The 22,502-nt window shown below is 41.2% G+C and overlaps 1 protein-coding gene across 1 annotated transcript in view; it reads left to right on the top strand.

The window, feature by feature from the left end:
- Positions 1-668: 668 nt before the first annotated feature.
- Positions 669-22,502, top strand: part of SPHKAP (SPHK1 interactor, AKAP domain containing) — a 164,361-nt gene continuing 142,527 nt past the window's right edge. The window contains exon 1 of the mRNA XM_030217134.1: positions 669-726. Within this exon, the coding sequence (XP_030072994.1) occupies positions 692-726 (35 nt within the window). The 5' untranslated portion in view covers positions 669-691. The remainder of the gene's footprint in view (positions 727-22,502) is intronic.

Here is a 22,502-nt window from a genome sequence, read left to right as displayed (position 1 = left end):
GTTCTGTACTTGCTTTGTATTACTATAATTCGTATTGTAATTGGATGTTGGAAGTCTCTGTTTAATCAACATTGATTGTTTGCTTTCATTAATATTTCCATGGTTCAGGTTGTACAGTGCTTTGAGCTTTACAAGATATGGGGGGGAGGGGAGATATAGATTTTAACAAGCTAAACGTTACAACAATGGAGAAGGAGCCCAAAAGAAATAAAAGTGCTACAAAGGGTTTTTTTAAAAATACATGAAGCAGAAGTAGGGCTCGTGCATAGTAGAGAGGGAAAAATTAAATAGTGGAGAAAATAAGCCTAGAAATAGGGAAACGTAGGATTATGAAAGGAAGGGCGGGAGTACAAGAAAAAGGCCAACATAAGAGAGAAAGCAAAAGGCAAAAGATGAGATAAATGATAGAGAAAAGTGTTAACATAAAATAAGAGAAAAGGCAAAACGCAAAAAAAAAAAATGGTAGAAAAAGGGGTTAACAGTAAAGGGCGGGATAAGAGGTGGTCCAGAAAGGCAGAAGGAGGGGTTAAGGGAGGATCTCACTTGCTGGTATCCCAAAAAGAAAGCGATTTACAACAGAGCGTGTAATGAAGTCTTGCTGTACCATTCTGCTGGGGTTTCCTATGAATCCATCAGCTCAAAGGATTTCAATTTCCGCTGCTCCACGGTCTTCATTCTTCTTTTCACACACATGATGGCTGGCAACTTTCTGCTGACTGTTCCAAGGTAGGAGACGCTGAAAAGTATTTCTGCTTTTTCTTTTCACCTCAGTAGCTTACATATCTTTTTGTGTTCCTGTTTTTCTGGATGCCTTATTTGATTAGCTCCTCGGTTTCAGCAAAATTGGCAATCTACACACTCTTGTCCATCACAGCATCAAAATATTCTCGTGCCATTTCTGCTGACGGCCCGTCATCTTGTGAGTGGGTGGACTGTGACCGGAAGGTTGTGCACACTCTCTGAGACAGCGGGATTCAAAACTGCTCAGCAGGAAAGCCATTTTTTCCAAGTCACTAACGTGGTTTTTCATAGTTTCAGACCGTAGTCTCTTGAGATTGTTTGGGAAACTAAGGAATGAGACAGGATTTTAATAAAAGGTAAGCTTTCACCCTCCTGCAAGCATTTTTCCCAGATTCGGAATGTGAGGTGCACGACCCCCCCCCCCTCCCCCCATGATGGAGCTTCGGTTTTCATAACCATTGTCAGTAAACTTCAGAATCTGAGAGTCAAATCTTTGGGTTCTACGTGGGGAAAAATTTTCCCCCCAGACGCAAAATGGGAGAACACCCTAGCACAGGGTTGTCTTCTCTTGGCGTCTTGGGTGTTAGTTTGGTTCGGGGCAGCAAATTTTAGAAGGGCATTTGACCTTGGAAACTAGTAGTGATATGTGCCGTGTATCAGACAGGTCACATCTCCTGCAATCTAGAAAGCACACTAGAGTCCTTATAATAAGTTTATTATAGAAGTGTGGAACGTTCCAATCCCTAAAATTTTTATATATATTTTTTGTTATTGTGCGGCCCTTGAACTGATTTCTGTTGACCTTAAACTGCGTAAATGTAAGATGAAGATACACCCTAAAGAAAGGAACGATTTGGAATCCGGCACCGATCAAGATGCGAAAGGGAACAAAACCAAATTCTTTTTGTCTTCTCTGTCCTAAGTGACAGGTGCGTGATATACCGTCACTCCCTGTGTGGAACAGTCACCTTTATTTTATGCTTCTTGCCCCGTTGTTTGTCATTGGAGCCAGCAGAACGCTAGCAATGCAGTTCAGGGTCAGATTGCAATAAAAATTAATATGCCTTTAATGTCTTTACTTCAGTGATAGATTGAGGAAGAACATCGATGCAAAACCTAACTTGGTCGGTTTCCAGATGCGGAGACTCTAGGTCAGCAACTGTCTGATTAGTATAAGTAAAGAACAAAACAAAGATGGAACAGAATTGTGAAAGTGTCTTGCGTTTATTAAAACGAGCTGCCTACATCCTGCATGACACTTGGTCACTATATACAATGAGATTTAAAGAACGAATGAAAATACACTACCCCTGACTAGCTATGTTTAGCGCCAGTTGTTTTCGTGTGCTGTTACAGCTCATGGTAGATTTGCTGTTGCAATTCAGTAAGTTGCGTTAGTGTAGTAGCTGGGCGGTCTCACAAGCTGACAAATGTTTGTGACAGTACTACAGCAGTGAAAGCTGCAGAAATCTAAAGTCAACATGCAGGTGTCAGGTGATGAGCAAATACATTTGAAGGTTCTGTCAAATGTTTAGGACTAAGGGAAGGGCATCCACAGCTTACAAGCCATTTCCTACCAGACCACCTGTGAAGTGTCACTAACTCCCCCAAGTCAATATAGTAATTGCCTATTCAACATCCTGATCTACAACAGACATGAGATACACAAATACTATAATTTAGTTCATAAGAGGGATAGTTACTAAATCGTGCTAAGGAGTTAGCACAGGTGTTAGTATAGGGTAGCCAGCTACCCCTTGCTCAAACCAGCTGTTGCTGTAAATAAATCCCACACTAACTGTTTAGCATATTTGGGATGGGATCTGGGTGGGTTAAGGGCGAAGATGGGGCATGGCCAGCCATGAGAGTACATGGGATATCGTCACAGACTAACTTCCCAGATTCTACATAGGTTGCCCAAATTTGAATGTGGATCCCAAATCTGTGTGCAAACTAATTAATGTATTTATTTATCTGTTGGGATTTATTAACCACCTTTACGAAGCGTTTCACCAAAGGCAGTGTACACTTACAGTTTAATATAAAACTTACAATTTTGTTATCAACATGACAATAGTAAAATGACCAAGTAGAAACATAAATACAATGACGGAGGTAAACTTGAAAACAGCTAATTGAAACCTAATGATAGGACCACCATGAAACAGGATCAAAAATATACACATTTAAGAGCACTGAAATTCAAATATAATACAATGTCAGCTTAATGCTAATGAAATATTCAAAAAGCACACAATTAGAACATTCAAATAACATTGCTATGACACTAATGCATTTCTACAATACAGCTTACCATATAGCTGAGGGGACAAGATGGGTGGTACAGAGTCAGTTGGGATAAATAGATGGGTGGCTGAACTCAATGTAAGTTCTTTGTACAGTTAAACAAGATATAAGGAACTGATGTAAGTTAAAGTGTGCGTAGTGAGCTAGTCCAGGTACAGAATGAGTGTATAGTCAGTCACCCTATATGTTAAACGCTTGGGAGAAGAACCAGACTTATACCTGCTTCCTGAAGTAGAGGTAGTCTCAGTTCTATGTAGCCCCTTTGGGAGTAAACTCCAGAGTGCGGGGGCTACTCCTGAGAAGGCTTGCTGGCAGTTTTTGATGAAGGTACAGATAGTGATGCTCCTTGAAAGGACCTTAGAGGTCTTAAAGGCATGAAAAGGGCTAACTTATTCTCTAAGGTCTCTGGCACATTTTGTCTGGGGGTCCTTGAAAATCAAACATAGATTTTTAAATTTAGCCCTGTAAGGTACTGGTAGACAGTGCAGCTTTTGCAGGAAGGGTGTGATGTGGTCGTGCTGTTTGCAGCCTTCTATCAGTCGAGCTGCAGCATTCTGAATTAGTTGGAGCCGATGCAAACTCTTTTTGGTTTGACCAATGTGCAGGGCATTACAGTAGTCTAGTTGTGATGTGATTATGGCATGGGACCTGTGGTCAGACTTGTCTTTTCAATATATGGAGAGAGATTTCGTAGCTGCCGAAGGTGACAGAGACAATTTTTAAAGGTTGTTTGAATTTGCGGGATCAGAGTGAATGATGAGTCTAGCAGTATCCCAAGATTCCTTACCTGTGATTTTAGGGGGCGTTCAAACGTCCCAAAAGGTATTTTGAAGTTGGGTATTTGTCCGCTTGTGTTTGGAACCCAAAGAATCTCTGTTTTACTTGGGTTCAGGCACAGTTTGTTGTTGTTTGTCCATTCCTGATTTGCGGTTAGGCAAGCAGTTTACAGTTTAATTTTGTGGGTGCATCTGGTTCAGTGGGCATGAGTAGTTGCACATCATCGGCATGGATGTAGAATTTTGTGTCTATCGACTGAAGCAGCTCAGCCAGCGGCTTGAGGTAGATAGTAAATAAAATGGGATACAGTAAGGATCCCTGTGGCATCCCACAGTTCAGTGCCCAAAGTAATGGTGTGCTGTTGCAGAACAGACCTGATTGTTGTCCGTCTGACAAATAGGATTTGAACCATGTAAATACTGTGCTACTGATACATGTTTCTGCCAGTCTTGTAAGCATGATATTATGATCCACAATATTGAAGGCTGCTGAGAAATCCAGCAATACTTGTACTGAGACAGATCCCCTGTCACTGTTTCTGTGCAGATCCGTACCCAAGTCTGAAGTCAGATTGACATGGGTCTAGCCAATTACTTTCAATTAGCTAGTCATTGAGTTGAATGCAGACTGTCTGTTCTATACGTTTTGCCAGGCAGGGCTGCTGAGAGACAGAGCCGGGAACAGGGCAGGGCAACCCCCACCACCCCCTCCCCATCTTGTGTCTGTTCCTCCCTCGGTGTGTTACTCTCTTGCTCATGTGTGTCTGGACCCGGGTTATCGCATTAACACAATCACTCAGGTCCAGACACACAGGAGCAGGAGAGAGACAGACCCCAGCACCAGGCCCCCCTTGGAGGCCGAGCCCGGGGAATCTTGCCTCCCTCAGCAGCCCTGTTGTCAGGAAAGGAATGTTAGAGACTGGTCAATAGCTTTTGAGCTTGTCCTGGTCAACAGTGGCGTACCAAGGGGGGGGCGGTGGGGGCGGTCCGCCCCGGGTGCACGCCGCTGGGGGGGTGCCACGGCACGCGCCTGTCAGCTGAGTTCGCTGACTTCGCTAATTTCGCAGCAGCTCCCTCTGCCCTGGAACAGGTTACGCGATCCGCCCCGGGTGTCATGCCGGCTAGGATCGCCACTGCTGGTCAAGTAAACTCTTTTTCAGTAGGGGGTGCACCACAGCTCTTTTTAGTGTTGTTGGTAGCTGCCCTTCCCCAAGAAAGGTGTTAACAATTTTAGTGGCCCCTTCAATGAGGCCTATGCTCGCTCATTGTACTATCTTTGCTGGGTAGAGATCAAGAGAGCAGGTTGTCAGCCGTAGTCCTTTCAGAATTTTTTCAAGAGCTTCCTCTGTGACCTGGTTGAATGAGTCTCAGATGGCTGTGCATTGTAGGGAAGAGGGAGTATTCTCTTCATTAACTGGTGAGAGCTGTGACTAGGAAGGCTGTTGTGGGGTTTGCAGTAGGCTGTTTACTATTTTAAATATTTGTTTGGTTGAATTTGCAGCTTGTTCTATGTGTTGAGAGAAATATTGTTTTTTGGCTGTTGTTATTCCCAAGATGCCTAAGTGGTATTTACCGATGACATCATGGATCATAGGAAACTTTTTATTGGCTGATCTGACATTTACTAGGCCCACGTTTCCAAGTACTGGTCTGTTGTGGTTATAGTTGTAGTTTTAGGGGGTGGTAGGCAGGTATTCGTGTGGGTCAGTGGTGTAGCCACGGGGGGCCTTAGGGCTGGGCCCCCCAATTTGAGTTGAGGACCCCCAAATTCAGCTGGTTTGGCTGGCGGGGTTCCCCAAGCCCCACCAGCAGAAGCTTCCCTGCGGCAAGCTTCATGCATTATTAATTTCACTAAAACAGCATGCGTGCTGGGGCAGGAAAGCAGGGTAGACAGCATGACACTGAGTATCACCACAGGAAGGCTTCTGCTGGTGGGGCTGGGAACCCCTGCCAGCCCAGGTATGTGAGGTTGTGGCGGGGGGGGGGGGGGTGGAGAGCATTGGGGAGGTGGGGCAAAATGTGCTCCCCACACTTTAGGTTCAGCTCCCTCCCCCCACCCCCACCCCCACATACAAAATCGAGGTCTGGCTACACCTCTGTTGTGGGTATATCTAGATAAGAGTTTTGCCTGTTGAGTTTGTGTCCTCTCAGTGGATGGGAGAGTCTATTGTTTCTTCTTCCCAAGATTACTGGGATGTATGATGATCTTTGGTTTACTAGGCCAAAGCAGATTCTTGTTTAAAGTAGGTAAGATTACAGAGCTCTCTAGCTATTCAGTATAACAAAAAAACAGTTTGTCTTTGGCAGCAATTAACAGTGGAGTGTTAATTACACAGACAGTGCTTGATTAGAGACTGAGTTCCTTTGAAGAGTTTGCTTCCTAAGAAAGTTGAGATTCTCTGATAGATATGTAGTTAGTCAGGAGAATTGCTTATTCTATTTATATTTTGAGCTTTTAAATCTTGAAACTAGGTAAAATAGTTTTTAAAGCCATGCGAAAAATACAACAAAGAAAATGTTGCATTCAATGTGGAAACTCAAAAGAGTAAAACCTTTCTTCCCAAGGGAAATATTCCACAGACTGGTACAATCAATGGTGCTAAGCCACCTAGATTACTGCAATGCCATCTATGCCGGATGCAAAGAACAAATCATTAAGAAACTCCAAACTGCCCAAAACACAGCAGCCAGACTCATATTTGGAAAAACGAAATACGAAAGCGCCAATCCCCTAAGAGAAGAACTACACTGGCTCCCACTTAAAGAACGTATTGCGTTCAAAATTTGCATCCTGGTTCATAAAATCATTCACGGCGAGGCCCCGGTCTACATGTCAGACCTCATAGACTTACCAACCAGGAACACAAAAAGGTCAGCACGCACATTCCTGAATCTCCACTACCCCAGCTGCAAAGGACTAAAATACAAATCAACATATGCATCCAGCTTCTCCTACATAAGCACGCAACTATGGAATGCACTACCAAATGTCATAAAAACAATGCACAACCTAACAAACTTCCAAAAATCACTAAAAACCAACCTGTTCACAAAGGCATACCACAATGATCCTTCCTAAATACCCGGCAACGAAACTTATACCAGAACTAGGCAAAACCGAACTCTCTATACTTGACTGCTTCATTTACTCTGTCACTTATGAACTTTAGTGCAATACCACTTTGTATTTCTCATTCCGGAAAATGGCGATCGCCATTACGGCATAATCCAGCTTATAATTGAAAAAGAAAAACGCCTATATTGCGACCCAAATCGGGAGATAGACGTTTATCTCACAAAAACGAATAAAGCGGTATAATCGAAAGCCGAATTTGGACGTTTTCAACTGCACTCCGTCGCGGATACGGACAAAGTTGATGGGGGCGTGTCGAAGGTGTGGTGAAGGCGGAACTGGGGCGTGGTTATCGGGCGATCAGAGATGGGCGCCTTTCGCCGATAATGGAAGAAAAATATGCGTTTTTAGCGAGAATTTAGGGCACTTTTCCTGGACCCTGTTTTTTCACGAATAAGGCCCCAAAAAGTGCCCTAAATGACCAGATGACCACTGGAGGGAATCGGGGATGACCTCCCCTGACTCCCCCAGTGGTCACAAACCCTCCCACCACAAAATATGCCATTTCACAACTTTTTATTTTCACCCTCAAATGTCATACCCACCTCCCTGGCAGCAGTATGCAGGTCACTGGAGCAGTTATTAGGGGGTGCAGTGGACTTCAGGCAGGTGGACCCAGGCCCATCCCCCCCCCACCTGTTACACTTGTGCTGGTAAATGGGAGCCCTCCAAACCGCCCCCCAAACCCACTGTACCCACATGTAGGTGCCCCCCTTCACCCCTTAGGGCTATAGTAATGGTGTAGACTTGTGGGCAGTGGGTTTTGAGGGGGATTTGGGGGGCTCAACACCCAAGGGAAGGGTGCTATGCACCTGGGAGCTCTTTTACCTTTTTTTTTTGTTTTTGTAAAAGTGCCCCCTAGGGTGCCCGGTTGGTGTCCTGGCATGTGAGGGGGACCAGTGCACTACGACTCCTGGCCCCTCCCACGAACAAATGCCTTGGATTTATTCGTTTTTGAGCTGGGCGCTTTCATTTTCCATTATCACTGAAAAACAAAAACGCCCAGCTCGCAAATTGTCGAATAAAACATGGACGTCCATTTTTTTCGAAAATACGGTTCGGTCCGCCCCTTCACGGACCCGTTCTCGGAGATAAATGCCCATGGAGATAGACGTTTTCGTTCAATTATGCCCCTCAATGTAAGCCACATTGAGCCTGCAAATAGGTGGGAAAATGTGGGATACAAATGCAACAAATAAATAAAGTGCAGTATCTAATATCAAACAGGCACTTCTGTTTGCTGGAGATATAGATCAAATGACTGTATTTCACTCCTGCTGTGAAATTATTTGAAAGTTTAATGCAGAGGGAGATTCAGCAGGATATCAGAAATGTAGAGATGATATAAGTTAAAGATATGATCTTCAACTCATGGAACTGCAGTTATGGTTTCATCATTTTGCAGTTTTTTATACTGATGCTGTCTGATGATCCAATTGATGCAGATCACTGGAGGGGTGTGTGTGTGTGTGTGTGTGTGTGTGTGTGTGTGTGTGTGTGTGTGTGTGTGTGTTTTGTAGATCCAGCTCAGATCACAAGGAATGAGAAAGGTTGCTTGCTTATGAAGTGCAGGGAGACAAAAAGTTGCTTTTTTTCTGCTGAAAAACTGAATCAGATTGATAACTTTTTGAAAATATAGGAATCAGTTAGACTTTTTTGTTCTAGTGGCTCCTCTTAAAGGGATAGTGCACTTTATTACTAATTATTAATATTTTAAAAATAGTATTTGCTTAACTGCCCTTTTGTAGTATTTTGATATGTTACACAGCAGTTTGGACTAGCTGATATTTTGGCAAGATATTTATTGTATCATCACCATATTGTTGTTATATTGGTTTTACATTTCTTTAAAAAAAAAAAAACCCTAAAAAACATGACCTGAACTTTTAAAAAAGTTGCTTTTATCCAGACAAAACAATGGAATTAACTAAGTGAAGGAAAGAAAACTCAAAATAAACTCAGGACTGGTACCCCAACATAGACAGAGCAGAAGGAAGTACAAATTTGAGCAGTAAATAAACAAATAGTGCATTATTTAACCTGAATTGTAAGAGCCCGATATGAAAACAGCCTCAGCCTCTGCTATGAATGTTAACAAGCCAGTAACAATCAATAATTGGTGTTAATTCACACTTATTTGGGTTTACGCATGGATCTGCCCTGCACCCTATTCTATGAAATGTGCACCTAAATTTTATAATGTGCAACTCACAAGGGGGCGTGGCCATAGGAGGTGCAGGTCAAGGACAATCCCAGAATGTAGGTACAATGTTATAGAATAGGATCATTTACGTGCCCAAGTTACATTAGTTGTTTGCCAGCATTTACACCAGGTTTCAGCAGGCGGAAGGGCCGTGTCCAAAGTTAGACATGAGATCCATACTAAACTATTAATCTATAAAGGGTCCTGGGCACAGAGCGCCCTTTGCAGCATACTAATTAAGCACAGATCTTCCTGGCGCCTACCTTTGGACACCGTTTAAAGAACTCTTCCTCGTCAGGGTTGCTGGTACGGCAGTTACATAAGAACATAAGAGTTGCTCTAGTGGGTCAGACCAAGGATGCATCTAGCACTACATACTGGTTCCAACAGTGGCCAGTCCAAGTGACAAGTACCTGGTAGAATCCCAAAAAGTATCAAGATTCAATGCTACTTAACCTCAGGAATAAGCAGTGGCTTTCCTCAGGCTTCCCTTAATAACAGTTTATGGACTTTTATTAAGAACATAAGACTAGCCATATTGGATCAGACCTATGGTCTATCTAGCCCAGTATCCTGCTTCTAACAGTGACCAATCCAGGTCACAAGAACCTGGCAGAAACCCAATTAGTGGCAACATTCCATGCTACCAATCCCAGGGCAAGCAGTGGCTTCCCCCATGTCCATCTCAATAACAGACTATGGACTTTTCCTCCAGGAACATGTCCAAACCTTTTTTTTTAAGGAATGAGCATTCATTTGCTTATGGGAAATGTCAATGACATATCCCATGTTGTTTCATTGCATTTTCAAATGAAAATGAGCAGAAAAAACATGAAAATTAATGTTTTATTTTTTGCTGATAATAGTGCATGTATTTTAAGAGAGTGTGCATTATTTGCAAAGAGGGCACCCATTCTGCATGTGCAAACCACTGTACATGCACACATAGGTCCATCTTCTATATATATGGCACCAAAAAATATGCTTAGTGGTATTCTATAAACCTTACCTAAACTTAGGCGCAGTTTATAGAATACACATATTGGCTGTCCTGTGACTAAAATTTAAGCACAGCCATTTATGTCAACTAAAACCTGGTGTAAATGCCCACAAGTTATTTAGGCGCAGATTGGGCATATTCTGTAACAATGCATGTAATTTTGAGAAATGACCATGGCCATTCCATGGCCACACCCCCTTTTTTGAGCCACACATTACAGAATATGCTTAGAAAGTTCTGCATGTAAATTCTAATTAGTGCCAATTATTGTTGATAATTGCTTGTTATTGGCCAATTATCGGCACTGATCAGCTTATTAAACAATTAACATAGTAACATAATAGTAACATAGTAGATGATGGCAGAAAAGACCTGCACGGTCCATCCAGTCTGCCCAACAAGATAACTCATATGTGCTACTTTTTGTGTATACCTTACCTTGATTTGTATCTAGTTACATGCGCATATTGGCTATGCATGCAGATTTGTACACGCAACTTTAATCACCCTTTATAGAATCTGGGGGATAATGTACAATCTCTTAGAAAAAGAGCATCCACTTTGCACATATGAACCTGCGGCAAAAGGGGACCTGCACCAGCGTCACGCTCCGAGGCCCTCTTTTCCTGCAGCGGGTAAAAGGCATGTCTTTCTTTTTTTCAGGAAATGACTGTGCATCAAGTGAAGCACTTGCCACGCGGCCATATCGGGGGAGCACTTACCACCACCCACTGAGGTGGCGGTAAGGGCTACCGTGCTAACCCGGCGGTAACCGGGCAGCATGCGGCACTGCCTGATTACCACCGGGTACACAACGGTGTTACAAAAATAAAAATATTTTTGTACCGCCAGATATGATGCACACTGGGGATGGGAACCACCGCCAGGCTGCTGCGGTAGCCTGGCGGTACTTTCCTTTTAGCGAGCAATACGCCCACTTTGGGCCCCATAGTGTGCTCTCTTTCAAAAAAGTGACTCAAGAACTTTGTTCCCAAGATGAAAAAATAGCCAAAGGAAAACAAATTTATTTATTTATTTGTTCCATTTATACCTCGCTCTTTCCCACTCGATAGCAGGTTCACTGCGGCTTACATAATATGGGTTACAAAGACTAGAAGAGTTATGATGTGGTTGTTTAGAATAGGTCATGATGGCTGACATGGCAAGGGAGGAGGGAGGTAGGGTTGGTGTGGAATGGGGTCATAGATTAAGTCGGGTCATTTGGGTAGGCTTGTTTGAAGAGGTAAGTTTTTAGCAACTTCCGGAAGGGTAGATGGTCGTTGACTATTCGGATGGGTCTTGGTAGGGCATTCCAGAGTTGGCTACCTAAAATAAAACAAATAAAACAAACACTCCCTGAAACGACACAGTAAACGATACGAAACAAAAACATTTGGGGCTCCCTGACCCTACTAGGAATTTGTTCAAACTTTTATAAACTCAGCTACATTAACTGCTTTTACCACTTGCTTTGGCAATGAGTTCCATAACTATATATGAAAAAAATATTTTCTCCTATTTGTTTTAAACGTGCTTTTATGCAACTTCATAGAATGTCCCCTAGTCTTTGAACTTTTTGAAAGAGTAAACAATCAATTTGTGTTTGCCCGTTCCATTTCATTCATGATGTTGTAGAGCTCTGTCATGTCCCCCCTCAGCCATCTCTTTTCCAAGTTGAAGAGCCCTAATCTCTGTAGCCTTTCCTCATATGAGTCATTCCACCTCCTTAATCCTTAGGGTCATACTATACCTTTTTCCATTATATATTTTCTGAGATGCAGCAACCAGAATTGCACGCAATTTTCAAGGTGTGATCTCTCTATGGAGCGATACACAAACATTTTAAGGCAGAATTAAGTGCAAGTATGATACCAGCAGCAGGTACATTGACACCACATGTTACCCATTAGTTCACCTGATCCCTGTGCAACAATCGCCCCTTACCCCTACCCTAATCATTCTCCTCCTCCCCCTAGCGTATCCAGCACCTCTTCTCCTCCCTCACAACACTATTGCTAAAGGTTAATCTACAAAAAAAAAAAAAAAAAGAACCTCTTGTATAAGATGGATGTGTTTTAGAAAACCTCTCTATTTTGAACATGTTCAGGTCAATTTTTAATTTCTATGGCCAGCATCCTTTTAAACTCCAGCTGTGGTGTTTAAAGATATACCCAAATATTTTGCGTCAGCTGATATCCAAATATGCGGGACTAGAAGTAGCACAATGTATACAGGCACAATTCATCTGTTTGTCCTCTGTGACCTGGTTGAATGAGTCTCAGATGGCTGTGCATTGTGGGGGAGAGGGAGTGTTAGCTGCTGAGACTTTTGATAGGACTGTCTGTAAGTCCTGATGGAGACCTTTCATTTTGTTGACAAAGTCTGCCAGCATTTACTGTGATGTATGGAAATATGACTTTGGCTTGCCTCCTATTGCTACCCTAAATTCTTCTGCCTGGCGATATTACTGGTATGCAGGCTCACCCATCCCCACATTGACTAACAGTTCATCTGACCCAAGCAGGTCCTGAGGAGAACCACTGCTCTATGTAACTATGCTGCTACCCTCGCAACTAAAACAAATTCAAATTTTAAAAAATGGTGGGAGGTAGTTCTGAATGTTTACCCAGGGCTTTTTTTGAGGGGGTACTTGGAGGTACTGAGTACCAGCACCTTTTCCATTGTCTGTTACAACTGACCCATGGACCTCAAGTTTTAATGAAAGAGCTCAGGCTCTACACACCAATTCTGCCTTGTCATAGATTCTGTGACTGGTTGCAGGGGGCCTGGCTGTTGTGGGGTGGGTACCTCAGTGATTACCTCACCCCTGAAGGGTGGCCTAGCATTTGAGTACCGGCACCTTTCTTTACTAGAAAAAACGCATTGTGTTTACTCTAGGTACATAAAAAGCTGGTCCCAGTTCTATAGCTCAGGTTAACAGTGGCCCAGTTATTACAATTTGAAAGCCATTTGGTAGCCATCAGGAAGCTAAATATGATCATGTGTCCCCCTTTGCTAATCAAGCTGCATTGGTTACCTGTAAAGGCAAGAATTTTTTTAAATGTTGTTTTGTTTTTAAAATATTGGTGGTTATTGTCTGAGTGATCTGACTACCTTAGTTAACTTGTTAGACACAGGACGAGAATAACGATCCTGTACCCTTTGAATGTTCCTTCTCTTAAAGGAATTAAACTTAAAAGTATTCAGGAAAGGTCTGTTGTGGTCCAAATGATGAGATGTTGGATTCTACTTCCAGTAGATATTAGGATAATTAGATCTTATACTCATTTTCAGAAATGTCTGAAAGCTATTTTCAGAATACTTGTTATAAACAGATTTTGCTTTTGGTATATCTGATCTTCTATTAACATTCCACTTTGTTAACCCGCTCGGAACCTAAATTTAGGGAGCGTGGCGGGCTATAAGTATCCATCATCATCACTGTGAAATCAGACAGCGGCTCAGTTTAATTCCCAGTGCATGCCTGTCCACATAAGTAAATCCTCCATCATAACTTGGCACCAACTGCCTTTTTTTGAGACTGCCAACAAGGATGCCATCTAATGAGGTCAAGTTTCTTCTTGCCCTTAGTGCTGTTTCCTCCAGAGCAGAGCTGAGGCACATTAACAGATCACTTCAAAGACCTAGAATACAATTTCTTTATGAGTATCATGTCATTCTTTCAATTCATAGTAGCATTATCATTTAGTATTTCATACAAAATGCCAGCCCTTACTCAGGACTGGTTCAAGAATATTAGATGCCCTAGCCAAACTTTCATCCTTACATCTCCCATCAGGCTCTTCCTGAGATTTTCATAAATAAACTCAATAATCATGATTATCCCAACATTATTCATTCTAGAATGATCCATAAAAATGCTTAGATCAGGAGTGTGCAACCTTGGTCCTAGAGGGCTGCATCCAGCTGGGTTTTCAGATTTTCCCAATGAATATGCATGAGATCTATTTCCATGCACTGAATCCTGAAAACCTGACTGGGTTGCAGCCCTCTTGTCATGGCATGGTGATCTTTCCTCTTGTTTTTAATTTTTGATTTTAACTATTATATACCACTCTGTTATTGCTTAAAGGAAGAGCAGTATATCAAATGACATAAACTATAGACCATAATTATTGAACTTTGTTTTGTATGTACGTACATAATGAGACAATTTATCCTGGTAAATGATCTATTTAAAATTTTCTCATTCTCCATGTGGTTCTTTCAACATTCTGGCTATTAGGATCTATTGCAGGGTTGTCCAACCTCAGTCCTTGATGGCAGCAATCCAGTCAGGTTTTCAGGATTTCTCCAATGAATATACATGAGACCATTAGCATGCCGTTCCTCCATTTTATGCAAATAGATCTCATACTTAATCACAGTGGAAATCCTGAAAACTCGACCTGGTGAGGGCCAAGGTTGGCCACTCCAGATCTATTGTTTTTTCACTGCAGCTGCTCTTTGCTGCTCCTAGAAGCTGCCACCTTAGCTCACAGGCTAGTTTGCCTAATGGTTAATCCAGCTCTGCTCTTACTTTCAAATATCTAGAATCAGCTATAGCACTTGGACTGACTTAAAGTTTTAGGAAAAAAAAGTAGTAAAGCCAGTGACAAGTTCTGCTAATACACCTGCAGGTTTGTCCAAATCAGATTGTATTTGCATATTACACTATTTTGAACTCTCAAAACCAAAGGTGATTTACAGCCACCAACATTGTTAGTTCCTTTTGGCTGTAATAATATGCTTTTTTTTTTTTTAGTATTGTAAGTTCTATAGCATTCAAATAAATTAAAATTTCAAGTGGTTCTTAAAGGGCACAACACCATGCTAGCGATTCCCGTGCGGCAAATAAGGGGAAACCCATAGGAATTGAATGGCTTCCTCCCATTTGCTGCACCGAGATTCGGTAGTGAGGCTCATTCTTAGGCAGTTTCACATATACTTTGTTATGTTCCTGTTTAAGGAAAGATGCATTTAAATTTCATGCACTCTGACAAATATTTCTAGTTTTTAATTCTACTCATTAATGATCATAAGTGGTTCCCTGACAAGATTTGCAATTATATGAGTTAATGTATCTTTATGAGGATGATTAACATAATTGACATTAAGTCAAATGCCTAAATTGTCGCATTTTAAAAAAACAATGACTCAAGAACTTTCCCAAATGTGTGTTATCCAGGACATTTTAAAGGAACCGCTATGCTCACAAGGCAGAAAATCTGCCAGGTCAGCACTGAGAAATGGAAGATAAGACTCGCCATTAAGTAGGTCTGTGGATCTCCAGTTCCCGCTTAGTCCTGGGTTTCCTGTATTATCCATTCTACCTCCAGTGAGGACAGACAGAAATTAACTTGTAATTAATCTTTTCATCAAGAAAGGATCAAAACTCAATGGTATTTATCTAGCAAAGTTTGGGAGTTAACCAAAAAAATGTCTTGCTTTTAAAATCCTTGCCTCTCTCCCCGCAGACCATTTAAATATAGTCAAAATGTATCCAAGGTACATGCTGGAGTGTAGCTAAAAGTTAATTAGATAGCACTGATAATGAACTTTAAATTTGATCCACATAAATAGCTTGCCTTCATTAAACAGCTAAGTAAAAAAAATGTTCAGTGGCAAGCAAAAGTCTATATTCCCTTTAAAACCCCAAGATACTGACAAAATTCTAGCCTGGGTAAAGTAGTCACCCCGCCCCCCCACCCCCCCCCCCAAAAAAAAACAAATACTGGCAAACTTCTAGCTTGGGTGAAGTAGTCACCCCCTACCCTCCAAGATACTAGCCAAATTCCAGCCTGGGTACAGCAGTCACCCCTCACCTCCCAAGATAGTAGCTAAATTATAGCCTAGGTAAAGCAGTCACCTTCTCCCCTCCCCTTCCCCCACATACTGGCCAAACTCCAGCCCTGGGTAAAGCAGTCACCCCCTACCCTCCAAGATACTGGCCAAATTCCAGCCTGGGTAGAGCAATCACCCCTCACCTCCCAAGATAGTAGCTAAATTATAGCCTAGGTAAAGTAGTCCCCTCTCCCCCCCTCCCCCCACATACTGGCCAAACTCCAGCCCTGGGTAAAGCAGTCATCCCTCACCTCCCAAAATACTGGCCAAATTCTAGCCTGGATAAAGCAGTCACCCCACCCCCACCCAAGATACTGGCAAAATTCTAGCACAGCTAGAGCAGACCAGCTCCCAACCCCATCACATAAAACACCTATAGCTCTTTTGATGATTCGGTATAACGTAAATTGTTTTTCCATCTTGGCTGAATATATGCCTTAGTAATTATATTCCATAATAGCCAGTACAGGGCATCATAAATCAAATGCTGTTGCTGCAGTCTAAAGTCATCAGCCTTTGCTAAATGAAGGCATGTGATAAAGCTGAATCAATTACATTCAGACATTCTCTTTCTGTCTAAACTTAATATGCTGTGAAATTTTTGAAAAAGCTAGATTTTCCTTGGCACAGGTGCCGTTAGTAGTCCTTGAAATCAGAATACTGCAGATGCTGATAAGTCAAGAAAAGGTGAATGATTGCTTGTCTTTACTGTCATGACTAAGCTCCAAACAAAATAATAGAAAGACCACAAAAATTGTGCATCACATGATTGATTGATTGATTGATTGATGCATTCTTGTATCCCAGTTATCCAAAAACAGGTTTTGGTTCAAAGTGGCTTACAATTTACATTCTGGTTGGAAATTACAATATGGTTTACAATTAGGAAGTGGAAAAGATATCGATAAACGTATTTAGTTAGTTATAGAATTTTTTGAAGAGGTAGGTTTTCAGTTCTTTTCTGAACTGAAGATAGTTGGTGATGCTTCTTGTGACCTTCGGTATTGAGTCCACCACTTGGAGCCAAGGTATCTAAATCCAGCTGTGTAGATGGTTTTGTAAGTTATGTTTCTGCAGTTGGGTAAGTGAAGACGTAGGTAGCCTCTGGTTTCTGGGCTTGCATTTCTTGGGGATACTTCGATCATATTTAGTATATATTCAGGAGACATACCAAATAGTAAATTGTAAGGGGGTCTTTTACTAAAGCTTAGCTCGAATTATCTTCAGCAGGGCCCATGGGAATAAAATGGGCGCTGTTGCAGATAACTTGAGTTAATGTTTAGTAAAAGAACCCCTAAATGAGAGTGCTAGCTTTGAAGATTAATCTTGTCTTGATTGGCAACCAATGTAGTATTTTGAGCAGTGGAGTAGCTCTTTCATATTTCAACTTCTTGAATATTAGCCTTGCTACCGTGTTTTGGATGGTTTGCAGTGATTTTAGTGTGCTTTCCCTGCATCACAGTAGTCTATTTGGAATATTACCATTGATTATACTATTATCCGGAATGATTGACTCGGAAAATAGTCTCTGATCCTTCTCAGTTTCCATAGTGTTCTGAAACATTCTGATGTTACTGCTGATATTTGACTGTCCAATGATAGATGCTTCAAGAATAATTCCCAATATTTTTAGTGGTGTTTTGATTTGGTGTGTTTGATGGTTGATTGTAAAATTTTGGTGAGATGTGGGGTTATGCAGGCTTGGTAGAACCAGGAATTTGGTTTTGTCTCTGTTTAGTTTGTCTGAATGTTCCTGTCCAGTTTTCAATAAGGTCCGGATCTGTTTTTACTTTGTCCAGTATTACTGTTATACTGTTGTTAAAAGGTATGTAAATGTTGGCATCTTCTGCTTATATGAATGGGTTAAAGCCCATTAGTTCCAGTTTTTTGCCAAGTGGAGCCATCATTACATTGAAGGTGTTGGTGATATTGGAGAACCCTGTGGTACCCTACATTCATAGATCCAGGCCTGATATCTGGTTAGACATCTTTACAATGTAGGATCTGGTCTTTAGGAAGCCATTGAACCATGCAGCCACTGTGCTGCTGATTCCCATGTAATCGAGCAGGGACATTAGTGTTGTGTGGTCTACTAGATCAAACGATAACATACCAGATATAAAATTTCAAGTGTAAATATTTTAAAAATTGCACAATAATACATGTTTTACATCAGGACAAATCAGAGTATGAATTAGTTTATAATAACTGATACCACACTGGCACGTCAAAAGCATGATATTGCTAACTCATGTGCTAATTGCACAGCCTGTTATGGGGAGGGAAATGGGTGGTTATGGGTGGAAGATGGGTACAGACTGTGCATAGCAGTTAGCACATGGTCACTGGTACAGACAGCACCTAACTACACTTGCTTGTGGAATTGTACTTTTCTATGTGATAACTCTATGGGAACATCCTGGGAATTCCTGCAACAGTGATTCTAGCCACATACATACTTTTGAATATCCCTTCCACAATTTATTTGGCTACATACAACCCCAATCCCATAAAAAGTGTAAAATAATAATGTCACCATAAAACACTCAATGGTGAATATTCTAACTAACAGTACCTGCTAACTGGATTAGTGCTGCTGATTGGGATATTCAGCAGCAGTATCTAAACCGTGCATCTAAAAATCCTTATAGATTGCATCTGCACTATGCAGATAGTGCTGTGGTAGAGCATGGTCGGAGCCAGGGCAATCCTGGAACTTAGCCAGATAGTGTCACTATTCACCCCGGTCCGTTATTTACATTCCATATACGATCACTGACTTTTTCCCTTCCTCTCCCAAGCTAGATGGGAAAAAAAACAAGAAATTATGCATTCTTCTTCTTTGCCCCTCTGCTTTCGAATTCTCTACCTTGCTCTCTTTCTCTCTGTTTCATACATCCCTTAAGACCTACCTTTTCAGCTTAGTATTCCCTTGAACCTTACACTAGAATTGATTAAAAGAAACAGTGGTTCTACCCCATTTCCCTCGACTTCTTCCCATCCCACCTCTATTTTTAAGTATCTTTTCCTACCCCCATCCTTTTCCCATTTCCTCCCGAATGACTGGTGTGTGTGTATTACTTTCCTATCCCCATGGTTTTGGAGTTCCTTTCACCTTCTGATTTTATTGTTACCTTTGTAAATCGCTCTGATTTGTGTTCAACATCAGCCATATAGCAAATGTTTCATAAACGATAAATGATAAACAAATATCTGAATATTGCCACTATCCAGAGAAGTTCCACCACTGACTGCCTTATCCAGATGTTCAGGACTGTGATGACTGACCAACAGTTGCAAAAACCAAGAGAAACCAAATGTTTTCCGCAAACAATCCAATGAGACAATCACAAGGGTGGAAGGAAGGAAGGAAAATATGTATCGACCCTCCAAAATGCTGAAAGTGTGGTTTTCAATAATGACGTCCCAGACATGTAGACTCTATATGATCTGTGTTTTGGCTATACAAGCCTTCATCAGGAGTCAACTGCTGAGTCTTGGCCAATTGTGTAAAAGGACATTAAAACGGTCTTTAAACAAGACATTTTGCCTACCGATGTTACCATTCATTTGATGTGATTACCCGCTGGTGCATGGCCATTAGCGTGTGAGCTTTTACTGACACCTATTTCATAGGTGCAAAGGGCTCACATTCTAACCATGCATTAATTGGTCGGTGTGCGGCAATGTAGGTGTGCAAGCACGCCTACTCTCTGCTCCCCTAAACACATCCCTGGCACTGATGCCTGAGCTACTGCCGGGTAACTGAGCATGCCCTATGGTAGTGCATTTTGGGGGTGTGGGGGGGGACAAGTGTTAGTGTCTACTGCGGCTTAGTAAGAGGATCATCTAGTTACTAATAAAAGGGGTTAACAGCAAAATAACATGTCTTTACAATAGTTAATGTTGATAACTTCCTCCATAAATTTAATTGTTCCATACTGTCCCACAAAATTGTTAATATCACTAAACGTTCACCTTTTAGGGCTAGATTATATATATGGCGACTGAAAAATCCAGGCAGAAAAAATACACATACGCGTATTCTGTAAATTATGCCTAAATGTTATAGAATAGGCTTAAATTTCTGCACAGTATATAGAATACGCCAAGCGCCTCTCCACGTGACCAGATTTGGTCACATCCAGTTAAGCCTTGTTTTATTTGGTGTAAATCTTGATACCTATATTAGGTACAGAGTGGGTGCATTCTATAATAATGCACATATATTATAGAAACATCCATTTCATACCCATAACCACACCCCCTTTTCAACTATATGACTTGGAATTTATGTGCACCACGTTGCAGAATAAGCTTAGCGAGTTGTGTGTGTAAATTGTAATTAATGCCAATTAGTGCTGATAATTGCTTGTTACCAGTGCTGATTAGCTAATCAACCAATTAAGTTACACACATTGTTATAGAATACACTTCAAATTTCAGTGTGAAAATTAAGCCGTGATATATAGAATTTGGGGATTAGTGCTTCCAGGTCCCAAAATGCTCAGATAGAATCCACCCGTCATTGTGCATTCTTTTTTATGGCAGTTGCCCAATGAAATAGTCTTCCTGTTGATATCTGGAGGGAGTTATCTTTACAAAAATTTAAATCCCAAATTAAGACATTTTTCTTTAAGAAGACATATGGGAAAGATTTGATTAAGTGACTGGGCGTTCCTCTGCTATGGAATAGATAGTCTAACAAGAATTTGTTACTAGCAGTATTTTTATCTGTTGTAGTATGAATGGTATTATCCTATCTGACAATGGAGTTCTTTTCTTTTTCTGTTATATAAATGCAGAAATAGTAGAAATACTAGCACAAACACTTGTGAATATAACATTCACACCTGTAAGTGCTAGGTACATGCTCAGTTGGCACTTATAATAAGAGTGCACAAGTCACATAAGGCTAGTTTCAGTTAATGGTGCTCAAAAATGGGCAAGGGAAAATATCACCCTTTATAGAATCATGCTTAAGCACTAATCTTGTGCCTAAATTTGGGCATCAGCCCCCGAATTCTGTATAGTGTGAATTATGTTTGTTGCACTTGCAAATCTGGTGATATTCTGGATTTGCGCATGCAACTTAATTAGCTAACCAGCCAATCAGCGCTGATAATTGCCAATTAACAAGCAATTATTGAAACTAATTGGTATCAATTAGAATTTACGTACACAACTGTCTAGATATATTCTGTAAAGTAATGCGCATAAATTCTAAGGCGCATAGTTGAAAAAGGGGCATGACCATGGGCGTGTCATGGGCATTTCTAAAAACTATGCACATTGTTATAGAATACACCTGAGCCACGTCTAATTTAGGCGTAGGCAATTGCACTGTGTCACTTGGCATAACTACCCACAACTAAATGTGATCACACTGATGGGCGCTAGGCGCATTCTATAAACCAAATTTTAGGAGTACTTTATAAAATATGCCTTTTTAAGGTGTGATATATTTATTTATTTATTTATTTATTTGTTGCATTTGTATCACACATTTTCCCACCTATTTGTAGGCTCAATGTGGCTTACATAGTTCCGGAGCAGCACTTGCGGTCTCCAGTGTTGACAAATACAATGTAATGGTGTGGTTAGGTAGTTCGTTCAATAGAGATAATGTGGCACAAACCACATTGGATTGTGCAATGGAAGATTTGTGTCCAGTCTATAATGTGATTTAGTTCCGTTGTGTTGCAGAGATCGGGCATTTATGTTGGATCGGTGAGGTATGCCTTTTTGAACAGGTGAGTTTTTAGGTTTTTCCGAAAGTTTAGGTGGTCATTCGTATTTTCAAGTCTTTTGGTAATGTGTTCCACAGTTGTGTGCTAATGTAGGAGAAACTGGACATATATGATGATTTGTATTTGAGTCCTTTGCATCTAGAGAAGTGAAGATTTAGGTACATTCTTGCTGATATATAGAATCTAGTCCCTGAAACCAGGTGTAAATGCTGGCGCACAAGTTAGGCACGCTCAGGCAGTAGTCTGTAATTGCATGTGTAACTTTTGGAACGCCCCTGACCACACCCCCTTTTTAGATATGCACGACAGGATTTAGGCACCGTGCCATATAGAATAGCTTGCAGCCAGATGCATGTGCAAATCCTGATTGGTAACAATTAACTGCAATAATTGGTTGTTAATCAATTAACTTGTGTGCACATCTTGAGATCATCCCAAAAACAGCTCTTCGAGGTTCCATCATTTAGGCAGATTCATTTAGAGGGATATAGATGCTCTATTTTTTATGTTTGTGGTCCTAAGTTATGGAACACTCTTCCGATAGAGCTTCACTCCTTGCACACCATCAGTTAATTTAAGAGAGATTTAAAGACTTGTAAATTTGTTCAGGCATATGGCCAAGTTGATTGTTGATTATGTTTAAATAGATGATGCTGAATTATTGCAGTTTGCTCTGTAATATTGTATTTTATTTTGTATGTTTTTTTCTGTTCTCTGCTTAGAATGGTTTAGATATGTGGGCTACAAA

This window comes from Microcaecilia unicolor, chromosome 10 (assembly GCF_901765095.1).
Source record: "Microcaecilia unicolor chromosome 10, aMicUni1.1, whole genome shotgun sequence".
NCBI classification, from domain to species: Eukaryota; Metazoa; Chordata; class Amphibia; order Gymnophiona; family Siphonopidae; genus Microcaecilia; species Microcaecilia unicolor.
The sequence above is the reverse complement of the archived record's forward strand: the minus strand, read 5'-3'. Positions and strand labels throughout refer to the sequence as shown.